Source organism: Cebidichthys violaceus, unplaced genomic scaffold (genome assembly GCF_023349555.1).
Source record: "Cebidichthys violaceus isolate CVI_PGR_0920_01 unplaced genomic scaffold, fCebVio1.0.p SCAF_6, whole genome shotgun sequence".
Taxonomy (NCBI): Eukaryota; Metazoa; Chordata; class Actinopteri; order Perciformes; family Stichaeidae; genus Cebidichthys; species Cebidichthys violaceus.
Window position 1 is genome coordinate 16,682,273 of NW_027176816.1, and position 15,896 is coordinate 16,698,168.

Below are 15,896 nucleotides of genomic sequence, written 5' to 3' on the forward strand. Positions count from 1 at the left end.
ACATGAAAAAGCTTGGAATACTCCTGTTTTTTTTCTCCAAAGAATTTTTTTGCACACAGCCAATCAAATCACTTGAACTTTTGAATAGTCACAGTTTTAGCATTAGTTGACAGCGAAACAAACACGTTTAGCTACACAACACAAAAAGATTCATATTGACTCTGTGGCTAATGTTGCCTCATGTACAAACAGATAGTGCTGACTCAAAGAACGAAACAAAAACAAAGATCTGCGGGGGTTTTACTACTTCCAGCCAGGTTGCCAGTGTTGCCAATGTTCACAAAGGAAAGTAGTTAAAGCCTGCCAGAGAAGTTGTGTTGCTGCACAGCCTTAAAGTCCAACACTCACAGAAGCTCTCCTTTCCTCCCACCTAATTGTTTTTTTTATGTCACCAAACTAACCAGCAGCAGTCGAAATTGAAGCACTGTAACCTTAAACAGTGTAGCTTACTGAACCTATCTTAAGCTTACTTGAATTAGTGCGCGTTGAGCCTCCAGTGTTGTAGTAGAGATCAGTCTTGGTCTCGAGACCGATCACTGACAAGTCTGCGGTTTTGACCAGTAGCCGATCAATCAATGCATCTCTACTTTAAAATGTAGTTTATTAAGGAGTCCAGACCCTGACTTGCTGAACAAGCTACCAGACAAACATCAACAGTCAAAAAAGCTTGAAGCTAACATCAGTTTGCAGACTTAGTTATTTATTTAGTTAAATAAACCACTTGCTTTTTGTCCTTAGCTTTTAAGCTCTGGTTACCTGCATGAGTTGGTTTATGTTGTGAAACAATCAAACACAAACACAGGCCCGCCCATAAAAAGAACAATTGTTATGTATCACTGAAGATCTTCTGTCAATTTAGTTGGACTTTAACACATGCATCAGCTAATGGAAATCTTTTTGTTTTCTTTCGTCTCCGTATCGACATCAGTAGTGAGTCTGAACTCGTTGTTTACTCCTCCGTTCTACATTTCGGCCCGTGATCTCTCAGTTACTATATGCCTCATCCCACACAGCAGCTACAGTGTTTGAACGCAGCTCCACATCCTTCAATAGGCACACATGGCATTCAAAATATTCACAATTGCACACTAATTGAGTTGCAGACGTTGCGTAATAATCTTCAACTCAACGCCAAATCCGTTTGAATTTCCATGTGTACCACAAGTGATGTTGCCCGCAGAAAAGACATGTCTGGTCTGGGATGAAGATGCGGCGTGACGTCTGCCATGTATGTTTCCCATCTCCCGGCGGAGCACTGCTTTACTTACAGCCCCTCAGGCACTGGCTGACTGCTATTTAAACAGTGCTGGTGTGCAGGGAGTATGGCACAATCAGCTCCCCCGGTGATGCTCACTTTGATGAATGAGCAGAGGTGTAAAGTATAGATTACCATTTTTGTTGTAGTGTCGAAATCCCCTGCATGAATTTCCCTAGAGGGCTTTGTACTGTGTGCGCGTTGTTTGTGGGTGTGAGTGCATGCAGGTTCGTTTGTGCAATGCACAGCTACTGGGTTAAATGCAGATGCTACATTTTACTATGTGCTGTGCTGTGTACAATCACAGACTGTATATAAGAAGTGGAAGTAGTCATTGTGTCCATTGGTTTGTGGACCATTTTGAAGCCTAAAGTTTGTAGTTTTGGCAGTCGGCATCTTGGATTAAGGTCATCCCCATCTTGGCTGTTTGCAACCAGTGAATGGAAGTGACCATATTTGGATTGCGGAGGAGTGATATAGAGACGCTGTATACGGCTCTGGTAGGGTAACGACCTGTCAATCACAAGGTAGCCCCGCCCTAAAGCACACCCCGCTTTATGCTCTGTTTTACTCTAAATGAACCATAACTTACTAAATGAACATCATGCTGTTTTAAAGAAGACTTGAAACTAGAGATTGAGACCATAAACTCATGTTTACAATGTTTACTGAGGTCATAAATCAAGTGAAAAGTAGAGTCATTTTCTCATAGACTTCCATACAATCTGACCTCATTTTGCAACCAGAGGAGTCGCCATTGGCCATTAGAAAGAAGGTTTAAGGCACTTCCACGTTGGCTACACTTTCCAACGTGGAGATTGCTACCTGCGTCACATGCTGCTCTGCATATCTATGATGTGATAATTATCTAATTTAATGATCTAAATGTGTTAAACTGACTCTAACTAGCTTCATTATCAGCTAGTCATATTTTTCATCTCATCAATATGAATCTAACTCTAGCAACTTTTTTCTCCCTCAACTTCTCCTCTTCCCCTTCTGTTGTTTAGAATCTCTCTTTCTTTGTCTCCAACCTTACTCCTAACACCACCCCTCCTCTCCATTACACTCTCTTTATCTTGCTCCTCTAATCTCCACTCTCTAACCCTGCTTCTCTCCTCCTCTGTGTCCTGCTGCAGGAGTGTGCCTGGTGCTGGGTTGCATGATCTTCCCAGACGGATGGGACGCCGAGGTGATCCGGGACATGTGCGGGGAGCGGACGGGGAAGTACTCCCTGGGCGACTGCTCTGTACGCTGGGCCTATATGCTGGCCATCATGGGCATCCTGGACGCCCTCATCCTCTCCTTCTTGGCCTTCGTCCTGGGCAACCGGCAGACAGACTTCTATCTTGATGATTTGCAGATGGACAACAAAGGTTAGTGAAGGCATTCTCCAGCATTCTCCACCAATCTATGATCCATGTAGGAGACATGAAAATAAGGAATGGCATTGGTTTTGCATGGCAGGGTAGAATAATAATTGCATTCTAACATAACTCTGCATGGATAGAAAAATATACTTGTATAAACAACTCGGAGGTTAGATTTATGCTTTATTGTTAGTATTTTCAACCAGTAGGCTTTACTTATATACAGGAGAAAAGACTCTGAGGATGAGGACTAATGATGAGGTTGGGAAATGTGTGGGAAGACTTTGGCTGCCTGGGGTTGTTGGAGAGTCGCTACCCTAACTCTGATATAACGCTGGTAGAAAACGATCTCCCACACATCTTTATTTGTAGGGCTGTCCTCTTCTTGGTCCTCCAGACAAGCGCTGTTTAACTGTCTAATTAGCCTGGATTTTGCTTTTTGTAGACATTTAAAAAATAGTATGACTATTTGATGAAATTTAAAGAATAGTACACATCAATCAAAAGACTTATTACGCAATATTATATAACTATTGGCTGTTTTTTTTCCACTTAAAATTAACATTTTAAGGAGAGAGCTAGGTTGGCCAACCAATTTTTTATTTTTAGGCCTAAAGGGACAGTGTGTAGGATTTGGTGGCATCGAACAGCGTGGTTGCAGATTGCAATTAACTGAATCTCGCTTTCCAAGACTGCGATAACATGAGCCGCTGCATCCACACCATAATAACACTAACTTAGGAGCAACCTAAGTCAGACGGTGGATGGTTTTGCCCTCTGCGGCTCACGTTACCTCAGTTTCACAATTGTGTCAGAGAACTACGGCGGACTTCAGGTTTGTTTGTTTGGTTTGTCCATTCTGGGCTACTGTAGACACATGGCGGTGAAACATGGCGTACTGCTTGAAGAGGGCTAGCTCCCTATGTAGAACGGCTCATTGTATGCAAAAACACATTTATTCTCAGTTTCAGGTGATTTGCATTGTTAAAAAAAAAAAAGACTTGAATATTATATTCCTCTTCTGTTGATAGATCCCCTAAATGCCACACACTGGCCCTTTAACTGTAAGGCAATTAACGCGAACAAGATTTGCCCCGATCGAAAGCAAGACTACACACCAACCTCACCTCAGCAACTCCAGCCACATTGCTATCAGTGTTGCGTTCAAGAGTTTCTCCAGCCTCCGGAGGGTTTCTGACAGTTTGCACGGTGTTGCGTCAGGACATTTGAATTGCATTGTTTCAGCAATGTGAAAAGGGAAAGACGAAGAGGAGGAAAAGAACGGCAGAAGAAGGCAGTGGAGGGGGGAGAGTAAAAGATACAATGCCAAACAATAAAAAGTCTCCTTACATGAGGATCGTGCGTTTGATTTGACACACTGTGCAACAACACAAACAGAACCAGAGCGAGGGTGAAAGACATGAAGATAGATCCATGACATGAGACAGAGAAGACTGAGGGATATTCAGACAGAGTAGAAGAGAGGAGTAAAGAGACTGAGAGGGAAAAGTGACATAAGACGTCTCGGTTCTCTCCGACGGCCAATCTCCGAGATGGTTTCTATGGTAACTGGAGATGTTCCAGAGCGTGGGCGTGTCTTTCTGTCTTTATCTGATTAACCTCATTGACAGTGTCACTGAATTTTTTTTTTTACACATTCGATGCTTCGCTAACATTTCTTTCACAGAAATAAATGTTTTCTTTAGCTTCTTTATATCAAATTCTAAAAGAAAACTGCATGACAACCTATGGACAATCCAGGAAAGCATTTGTATTGCCATGTGAGAGACAAAAGTTGAAAAAGCAAAGGTCAATAATATGAAGAAAATATGTAGATTTCTTTTAAAATATAAAAAAAAACTATGAGAAACAAATTAATTAAATGAATGAAAACTGTGGCTGCACATAGGGACGTTTTATTGATTTAGTTTATCATTAAGTGATGACCTAAATGCCTAACTCCTACTTACATAAGCAGATTCATGTTTTTACACAGGCATGCACTTTTTCTGCTTTTGCCTCACCGTGTCTGTGTTAACACTTTTGTTCTTTTTTTTTGTCCTTGCAGATTTTGCTGTGTCGAGGGTAAGTTGACTTTTGCCTTCTACATTTTCATTCTACATTAGCTTTTGAGCACGGTACAGTGCCCAGCCACATTATGTGGCTGACAGAGGTGGTGGAGGGGTCTTTCGTCCTGCTCATCAATCATCCCACAGATTGCGAACCCAAGCAGATTGTATGGTCATTTATTGCTGAGAGACAGTAATACCAGTGATTTATTGTTTAATGGCATCGCTCCGTATGCTGCCCCCATAGACACACCCACCGCCCATATGTCTCATATGACTACCGTGTATATGAACTAAATATAAAAAGCCTACCCAAAAAGACTTAAATATTTAATTGAAACTAAACATAGGCTCCATATTAAATGTTCTAATGGGTTGAATTAATTAATTTAATTCAGTAGACTGCATTCACACCAAATCAGGTGAAAACGCCTGTCCTCCCATTCATTTTAATGTGAGAACTGTGTTTAACCTGCGGTTTAAAAAAAACAATAAAAGACGCAGCAGCCTGTGGCGAAAAAATTGACAGATCATTTTTGGACATTCTCGAAAACCCATCAGCTATCGATCTGATCGATAAGCCTCTGGGGACAGAGGCTTATTTCTGGGGTTCCGGTGTAGCCAGCGGATAATCCGGGACAAGATTTTCTTTTTCCGTGCGCTGCCCATTGTTTACAGTCCGTTCCGTTGTTTACAGTCCGTTTACCAACTTGAAAATGCCAGACTCAAGTTGGAGTTGAGAGACGTAGCCAGTTTACAAGCTAATTCCAAACCAGTTTACAAGCTAATTCCAAACCAATAAAGAGCTAAATTGTGTGTTTACCTGCATTTAGCCAAAGTCTACTCTGACGTGATTGGTCAACACTACTCGGACTACAAACGGAAAACCAGAACACTTGCGATACCAAATGTATTGTCCTGTTCCATAGAAAGGTAGAACGTGTTTACAGAGATTCACTTTTGGAGTAACGCAACCCAACGTCACGCTGCGGCGGCCAATCGCATAAGAGCTGTACAACCCAGCCATGAGGGGAGATCGGCATGCAGTCGCTTGGGCCATTAAATGACACAAGTGCAAACATTTTTCCAAGACGCGCCAAAAACCCACCCGTTTATTCATGATGTTTCATTTCTCTGTAAATCGGTACAATGAGAATCCTCTGTGTTGTCCACAGATCGAGGTGCGGGACAGAAGAGAGCCGAGGTACGGAGTGCAGCGTCTTCACTGAGGGCAACAATGGCACTGGACACAACTCCTCTCTTCTTCTCCTCTGCTCTCCTCTCTTCCTCTTCTTCTCTTCTCTCCAATGATCAGGATATCACCCAATCTTAATGCAGACACCAAGTGTACAGGATTCTGTAAAAAAAAAAAAGAACAAACAAACATCTAAAACACAGTGGGATAAACTATATTTTGAACAAAAAACTAAAAGTAAATTGTACAGTGCATTTAAAACTCGACTTTCTCAACGAACACTTTTATGATGAAAAAAAAAGGAAAAGTTTACTGTATTTAAAGTCTTGATTTGTGTGAGAAATCCAATCCTTAAGATGAAGAACCATCATGTCCATGTATGATTTACACCATTTATTTCAAATATTGCTATTTAACGACTTTTGAGTTTGTGTCTATGTGTACATTCGTGGCTCTAAGAAAGAGGACTACTGACACTGACAGAGTCGAGGCTCGCGGTACAGCAGCAGGTCCATTATTAAACATTCGAAACACTTGAATGGCTCTTCATCTAAGGAGTTTCAGACGTGAGGAATTTTGAAAAAAAGGAGTGCCCCCATTGCAGCTTTACAGATACCTAACATCTCTGGGAGATTCTCTACTGTACATACTTAACAATGTAAATAACATTACTGCTGACAAGCGCAGCCGACGACAAAACCTCATCCGACTCTAATGCATTCGAGTGTTTCTACCCTTTGGTTGCAGTGTTCCCTGCGCCAGAAGAGCATCGGAGTACCCATTGTGTTCCCATGACTCCTCACTGCTGACTTGGTGGGATTAGACAAACGGGGAGTGAATCGGATATCCTGGCTGGATGTTCCGCAGAAAAGCAGGGAACTGTGAATCAAAGTGTTTTTTGGGACAGAGCGAAAAGAAATTTGCTTCCCCTGCATCACCACCACCTCAAAACAAGCCTCTTATTGTAGTATTTCACCCTAAAATAAGTTAAATTGTCAAAAAAAAAGTCAGACTTAGAAATCACATTGTTTAGTTTTTTTCTCGTCCGAGTTCACTCCTCCATGACCCCCTTTCACCAGTGTGCAGTTTACTCCAGTTTATGGCTCCAGCATACAATGATCAGTTTACTCTACAGATGTCTTAAAACTGGGTGAATATGGCTGTACGAGTCTCTCAGAGGGAAGCCCCAAGTGCTGCATTGTCTTAAGGTGATGTCACTTATTTGCCTCTTTGAATAAGCAACGCGACGAGTCATCAGGAATCTGCAGCGGGACAAAAATCACAGCAAATAACCCCCCAAGTATCAACGACTTGTTGTCGTACCATTGAATCCTTGGATGTTAAATATACATTTTTATCGTAAAAATGGTGAGATCAAGAGTCTACAGGAAATCCTCCCCCCTTATAAAGTAGCGTAAAAGTAGCCAAACTAGAATCTATTGGGTCTCATGCAAGAAAATGTCAGAATTTTCCCTTTTTTCTGGGAGGTTATGTCGGATGTGTGTTCCACGTTGGATTCAGCAAATTTTTTAGAAGTTTAATCCGGATCAGTGAGCGCATAGTCACCGACCCCAAAGTGAGTTTTATTCACAAAAATGTTACCAAAGAGTAAAAAAAAGAAACTTCAAGTCCTGCTGTCGTAAACCAGCAGACAAAAAGCAGCAGTTTAAGTAGTTTTACTAAAAAAGGACCCAAAACGGAGCCGAACCGCGCCAAAAAAAGAGAATGGTTCGACATTGTGTTAACATCGAGCTAAAGCAAAGCAGACCATGACTTAGATAGGAGGAGCTCAAGGCAATGCAAGAGGAGAAAGATGAGAGAATATTATACAGTAGAAGATGTTCCAATACTGTGAGACCCCTGTAAAACGGCCTGCAGAACAATAACTTAAAAAATGATGTTCTCATACAACCACTGACTTTTTTGGTTTGGAATTGGGCATGAACAGCGGTGTCCCGGGTGAAAGTCCTGTTTGTTTGGTCCATCCATCCGCGCCGACCTCCTCCATTCGCAAAGGTTTTCGTGAAACAACTAACGTAAATCAGCAGAAATTAAGTTTTAGTATGGGATTGAATTTTTAGGAGAACGAGATATGAGAACGAGGTGCATAAAGACCTTGCAGCAGCAGGGTGAGCAACTACTAAGTTGCTGTCAAGAAATAGGTGAACTTTTTTATTGATTTTGGCAACATATTTAAACTTCAAATCCATTGAAACACAGGCATTACAATTCTCTCCCTGTGGAGAAATGCAGAGTTTCTGTTCTCGACTGGTACAATTTTGTCCATATGAATTTAAAAATGTATCTGTTCCTACTGTACAAAAGATTCTTGCATGAGGCCCATTGAATCTAATATTTCTGGAATCAGCCAATAAAATAGCCGCCATATGTTACAGCAACGAAATAATAATGTCAAAAAAAGAATATTACTTATGTAGCATTGTGACATGCCACCGATACCACCCAGATTATTGTCGCCACGACAACAATGAACCTCGATGTAGCGCTCAAGACGAAGCCAGTGTTGGCAGTTGTGATCAGAATCGAGTTTGAATTTCTATAGGACAACCCAGAAGGGATTGGCTGACACACTCAAGATGTCTGATTTTTAAATCATAATAACGGGTGCTGCTTCGAACTAAAAATTGGCACCTGCTCCATAAATAGGAAAATACCTGCAAGTGCATTCTTTGCTTGGTCCGATGGCGCTGCCAGGATGAGGTCTGTGACTTGACATTGTACCCATGAGCACAGCTATGGCCTCTGTAGTCAACGACTCCGATTGTCATGATATCAGTGACAAATGTGATGCTAACATGTGACAAGCTGCGGTTGCATGGTACAATAAAGCTGGCTGCTGTAATCCAGAGCGTCCAGGGGGCTCTTAGCCCTCTCAGAGCAGCACTTCAGGCTGATTTACTATAACTGAACCTCCTGAGGCACCAAAGCTGGGTCCCAGTCATCACGGAAATTAAGTTAGTTGTGTAATAAAAGCACAAATTGAATTGTTTCATATAAGAAATTGGAATGCTTTGGCCGTTTGGTGGGTTGATGGTCAACCCTGAGAAGTAATTGAATCCATTCAACTGAATAGTTCAACCACACAAGGTAATCTGCGTCCTCCAACAGTGAACCTAATGGACTTTTACTGCGTCACATTTGACTGTCACATTTGAAGTCTATGTTACCCTTTGTTAGGGATGCACTGTTGACAATAGTATTCATCTTAAAATATCCAGGCTGCTCTTATCCAGCGTCCAGCTATACCTAACGCTTGGTATTTTCGTAATTGTCCCACGAAATCAAATCCTATGTGATCCACGTAATCCAGGCCACAAAAGCCCACAGTGAGCGGGAGGGATGGTCAAACAAAAAGCCAGGAGGCTGCTGTTCGTTCTCCATGTGAAACTAGAACTTCAACGATGATTTATTTGTCACGTAACTTGCATATTTCAGAAACGGCACATCTGTACTTATTTTATTTACCCAAACTGTGATATTTTCCTAAACCTAAATAAGTAGTTGTGTTGCCTAAATCCAACCAAGATTCTTGTAAAGACCTTTGAAAGGCCTGTATGCATGTAACGAGTTAAATTGATTGCAAAGTGTTGCTTGACTTTTGTTGAATGAGGATACATTGAAATATCAGAGGACGCCGTTTGCTTTTACAAAACAATCCAGCAGATACAAGTTGGAACAATTCGACCTTGACATTTCATACACATAATATAATGGGTTATTAAACAGTAAGCCAGCCAGTCTCCTATAAAATCACGTTCCAATACAACTGAACTGCATTCTATATTACGTTTTGAGGGGAACATATTTTCACCTCAAAACTGTCTCAGTTTTAAAACATTTTAAACCATACTTGGTTATGTTTAGTAAAATATCATGAATTTGGCTTTAAGAAATTACATTTGTTACGTTATTTGAGTTTGTAAAAGAAGTCAACGTTGATTTTGGTTTCACATGGGACACAAACAGTGGTCTCCTGGGTGAAAGTCCTATGTTGATCCAAACCTCCCCATTACATGGAGTTCTATGGACAATGATTAGAAACTTATCTGGGGGTGAAATTACATTTCCGTGAACAAGAACGCAATTTTCAGTAGAGCTAATTTCAGCCAGATATTGGCCTAATAGGTTGGTTATGGGTGCATCCCTACACTATATACGTATAATGAGCAGATAGCTAGATGTCTATTGGTTTTTTTTCAGAACGGTAGCTAGCTAACTCTCAGGAAGCTGTGAACACAGTACTGTATTTAAGGCTCATGACGGAAACGATTAACAAATACAAGTCGGGCCTTTTCATCGTTGTGATGTGGTCATCTGGGCCGAATGACACATCACACGTCTCTTGTTAGTACAGTTTTAGTTGTAACACATTTTGGTACAGTAGTACTACTACTCTGTTTTTCCAAGCTGGGCCTTTAAGACAATATGAAAACAGCCCTTATGCTGAATCTAACAATGCTGTCCTGCACAGACCTTAGCCTACGTCTATCAACCATGTTGGGGTTGAAGTGGTGGGCCCCTCATTCAAGAAAAGCTTCTTTCACTTTAACCTTGAAGTGACCGTGAGAGAGTTTGAAAAAAAAAAGATACCGTAGAAACAATTGAAGTGGTATCTACGAACCTCATCCATTTGGTATTGCAAGACATTTGCTTTGATATGTACTCGCTGAGACGTCAGCATGGTGATTTTTTTTTTTTTTATATCTGATGGTATCAAAGGCGGTAATGTATTGTGATTAAGAAATATACTATAGCGTGCATCTCTCATTTGGGAATTCTTTCACGGGCCTAGGACATACTTTACAAGAAAAAAATCTATACGAAAAAGGAGATAAAGAAGAAAAAAAAAACCCTGAGACCTAATGGTCACGTCAGGCTTCCTGTGTGACCACTGGTCGGGTTTCCTCGACGATGAACTGAAACATAACTTAACGAGGAACTGACAGTACCTTAAACCCCGATGAGCACATATTTGTACCACTCCAGGTGCCTCTAGAACTCTTGATTTCAGACGTGCTGCAGAACCAGCAAAACAAGTAGTGACACTGTAGTTGTTTTTCCTACTGAAGACACACTGACCGAGATGGGTTTTACTGCAGATTTGAGGTCAATTCAGCTTCAAGTCGAACAATTCAAACAATTAAAAAAATAAAATAATAATTACATAATTAAGTATTTTAATTACCCCCCCCCCCCACACACACACACACACACACACACACACACACACACACACAGTTATTTAGCTTGATTCTGGGAAACTGGGATTTTGATATTGAACATTTAGAAAAACTCACTTGACTTTGTGTTATTTTCAGTTTGATTGGACTGAAAAGCTGAATTTACCTCAATCTTGAATTAAAAAAGAGTGAAAAACGTGAAAAAAAAGAAAAAAAAAAGGACACAGAGTTGATGGGAAGTAATTTCCAAACTCTAGCGGCAAACAAAATGTTTGCAGACTGTGTAAATGTCAATGATTTCATCATGGTTTTTATCATGCAATATCATGTATAAAGACATAATGTTGGGGGTGGGACGGGTCGGGGGCAAAGTCCAGTGATTTACGTTATGATGATAGTTGATTTTATGTTAACTCCTGAAATTCAGATGTTGCCAAAATACCAACATCATGTGTTAACATGAAAAAAAAAATCTTTTTTTGTTTTGTATAACTAAAGAATGAAATACTGATATTTGTCAAGTACTTCTGATGAGATCTTTGTTTTTATGTGTTAACTGCAGAATCTTTCCTTTCTTTTACAGTTTACTTTCTGCGTATTTTGGTATGATGTGTGATGATTGTTGTTTCTGTCACATCGGACTTAACATCTTCAGATTCAATTTCAACTCACTAACGGATGACTGCTTGTCGGGACGTCAACACCCCCACCCCAAAAAAAAATTCATAAAAGTCTATTTATTAAGGTTGCTTGATCGTGGACAGAGTCTGAAAGAGGCTTATTGCTTTTCATTAATAATAATGATTTTGATTTGGGAAATTTTAATGTCTAATGAATTCCTATTTGTGAATAGTATTGCGACTCACCATGATGACAATTTCTGTTATAAAAAAAACACATTTTGAGAAAGGTCGAATAAAAGATATTTTACATGCAATAACGTTATCCTGGCTGAATCAATGAATCCTGTGGATTTTTAAAGGGCCGGCGTGTAAAGTTTAGCGGTATCTAGTGGTGAGGCTGCACATTACAACCAACTGAATCTTTTCCTGTGGGCCAAACATTTGGACAGGGGTATTCAATTAAAATTCACGAGGTCCATTTAGAGAGAATTTGCTTATGCAAAGGTCCAGAATATCACAATAATGTCTAACTTGCACTATGATTTAGTCCCATTTATATTGAAGTAGTCAACAGTTGTACTACATCTGTATGCAGTCAACAACTGACTCATTTCAAATACAGAAAGTTCAATTGAATAATATCTCAACAATATTAATTGTCAGTTTTCAAATTGAACTTGATGAATTATAATACATACATACACATAGATATACATACTCGGATAATATATAAACCATCTCTCATTTCAAGTAAAATAAGGGCTGAATTAAAGAATAAATTACATAACAGAAAGCTTTTTAAAACCCTGTAGCGCCATTTGTATCATATTTGCTACATGAGATTCAGAGACCTCTACGTAATTAACATGAGCAATACTTTCCTGAAAACCCTGTTGTATACAATCCTATACATGTCTGCTACCATCTGGTGGATTGTCCATGCACTGCAGGCAGTAGCAAGCATTTAAATTCCATTTCCAAAATGGCAGCCGTCACAAAGTGACTCTTTCGTTTTCGGCAGGGAAATCATTGATAATTTTGAAACAGTTATGGTAAGAATAACATTTATAGTGTTACTAATATTTCATTATGAATATTTACTGTATTGAAGTAAACTATAATTAATTGATCTTTCGTTCCGTATTTTATAGTAAAATCGTGTTGAAAACATAGGTACCAAATATGATACAGCAGGTTTATAAAATAATAATTCACCTGTGAATCCTTGTATTGTGTTTCATTATGCACTCTGGATTATGCCATATCACAATGCCAAATACACTGTTTTGGTCATTTAATTAAACTAATTAAAGGTATAAATGTCATAGTAAGATATATTGAGTGAAAATGTATGTTTAGGCTATCATAATCTTTTGTTATATTGCTATTTAATTAATTAATTACTTAAAAAAAAATTCAGAGTAAACAATCAGATGCAAGCACTGCACAGGCAATCACTTCTCCCATGTCTACTGTGGGAAATGTAAAGTCCATCTTTGCCTGAACAAGGACAGAAACTGTGTTTTGCCACGAGGCGAAACAAACAGAACCAAACCAACTGAAATGTTCCAAATGTTCCAAAAGCAATGAACATCATTAGTTATTGTTTCTAAAATAAACATTGTTGTGATCAATAAATTGATAAATATCCCTGATGTATCAAATGTGATAAAAAAAAAAATATCATATATGTAAATAAAAAAAATATGTATTATTTTATTTGTTTTGACTAAAGGTCCAATAAACACTTCAATATCCAAAATCTGAATTTTCTGAATATTATATGATGTGTCAGGCTTCACAGAATGTGCATCTTAAGATAAATTACTTAATTTTTGAAAAATAAACTGAACTGAATTGACTTGCAGCTTTACATTAAGTTCACTCAGGTGTGAAGTGATGTCACCCAAAAAAAGCCACGATATTACAGTCTTATCTTTTAAAAAGAGAAATTTGTGTGTAGAAACATGGTGGATTCTGTGAAGAGGATCTGCTTCATATGTAGATATAAACAGCATATTATAAAGTTCTTATTTTCAGGGGATAATACATTGAAGAAAACATACTTATTAATATGATAACACATTCCTAACAATATTTCCCCTCCTAAATGCTACAAGCTGTTCCTTTAAAGCAAAGCAATAAAAAACATTCTGGTATACAGTGCTTTATTCACACATTATTTTCTACCATAAAAAAGGCCCTGATGCCTGTATCCTTCATCGTGCACAAGGTTGTGTTCAAAATAGGATTACTTACGTAATTAACAGCCGAGCAAGATCATCCAGTTCTGCTGTGGTGTCAAGGGTGAGTCACACAACCAAAAATATCACACAGGGGCCACTGCGCACCGATGCGCACCAAGAGGGTGGCGTGGCCCCGAGACCGCCTGCAACTTGAGAATCCGCAGCTCTGTCAGAGTGATATACCTGCAATTCATCAGCGGATCTCTCCTCTGTGTGGTCTGCTTTTAGGAGCCACCACAACGGTCACCCAGCAGTGTTATTTATTGAATTATGTGTTTTATCCACTTGGACGCTTTATACTTTATACACCGCAAGACTGGCTCCACTAAAAAGAACAAAGTTCTACTTTTAGAAACCTCAAACGTTTCACTGACATTTGGGTTTTGGAACTGACATTTAAGTTAATTCTTCACCTGCAGGAACCCAAACAAGTACACTACCTACCCTGGGTGCCTAGTTATAGTTAAAAGTGGTGGTGCCAGATAGTGACAAGGAGATATGGCAGGACATTTTTCATCCTATAAAATACCTGAAAGTGCAATTTCCTGCTCTATAGAGCCTAGCTTGGCAAAAGTCTGGAAACAGTGGGGATTATAAAATAGTATAATTCATCGTGAAGAGGACATGAATGCATGCACAATTTCAGAGCAAACAATAGATGTTGAGGTATTTCGCTCAAACGTCAACCTCATGGTGTCGTTTAAAGAAACGGTTAGGGGATCACTGAAGTCAGTTGGATTCATCCTCTGGGGAACATGAATGTCTGTAAAAGACTTCATGGCAATGCATCACCTGTTGAGAAACTTCAGTCTGAACCAAAACAATGGACTGTCGGACAGTCACAAACCAGGGACCACGGAATCATACATTCAGTTAAAACTGCACATGGGCATGGTATCGCCTTTTCTTGGATTTGTGTTGCTAAAAACAATGTTATTGCCGTTTTTTTGTTTTTTTTCATTGTTTAGCCCTATCTAATTTTGTACAATGGATTCCTGATTAATGTATCTCTGATGAACTGGTGCATAGACAATTTAACAGCTGAGAGAATCACAGCAGCAGGTTGCTGTAGATTACAGAAGGTGTGAAATTAGGCTAGTGGAAAAGCTTTTTAACTGATGGATCCACACCGTTTCATAACATTGTGATCATTAGTGGTTTTGGGAGTCTGTGTGGTCCTTCTCTCATGCCCTCAGTCCCACTTTGACCTACCACACTGTTAGCACTCCAGAGGCAAAACCTCTCATTTACGTCCAACCTACCACAGTCAGCATTGCTCACGTAGAATCTGTTGACTTTGACCCATCAATTGCTGGGGTGTCATGCAAATATTATTTAGGGGTGAAATGTTGCACAATATGTCACTAAACATTCAAACCCTAATGTGTCCAATACGGCGGATTGGTCACTGCTTCTACGCTTCAAACTGACACTCTACATACGCCTCTAGGGTCAGTTTTGGACGTGTCAGTTGTAGGTCAAATGCAGTTTGCCAAAAAATACCAGGATGCTCTGCATTCGGTTGCATTGTGTAATATGCATGCTTTTCTGGCTGTTCTGACCCACAATCCTCTGCACAACAGATATATGAGCAAGCAGTTCAAAGTTCAAGGATACAAAAGTAGTATGTCTCAATTGAATGCATACTGCATGCAACAGTATGTACTTTGTAAGAGATGCTGCAGTTTGTATTCAAAGGAAAAATTCAAAGTGTTATTTGAAAAGCAGACAGGGTATTTCCCCTCATCATTTTATTCTTTTTTTAGCTATTCAGAGTGTCATGAGGAGTGGAGCACCTTATTTGAGGTTCACGCAGGCAAGACAAAACTGACCACTACAGAGCAAACCCAAGACCAAACTGAAAACCAGGACTTAAAGCCAACTAATCTGACAAGGGGATGAAATACCAGGTGGAGAGATTGGGGCGGAGAAGCTCA

General features: G+C 39.7%; 1 protein-coding gene across 1 annotated transcript in view; it reads left to right on the plus strand.

The window, feature by feature from the left end:
* The window catches only part of LOC137889487 (LHFPL tetraspan subfamily member 4 protein-like), a 30,330-nt gene extending 17,556 nt beyond the window's left edge, over nucleotides 1-12,774 (plus strand). The window contains exons 2-4 of the mRNA XM_068733368.1: nucleotides 2,395-2,631; nucleotides 4,694-4,710; nucleotides 5,870-12,774. Coding sequence (XP_068589469.1) covers nucleotides 2,395-2,631; nucleotides 4,694-4,710; nucleotides 5,870-5,923 — 308 coding nt within the window. The 3' untranslated portion in view covers nucleotides 5,924-12,774. The remainder of the gene's footprint in view (nucleotides 1-2,394; nucleotides 2,632-4,693; nucleotides 4,711-5,869) is intronic.
* The last annotated feature ends 3,122 nt before the right edge of the window (nucleotides 12,775-15,896 follow it).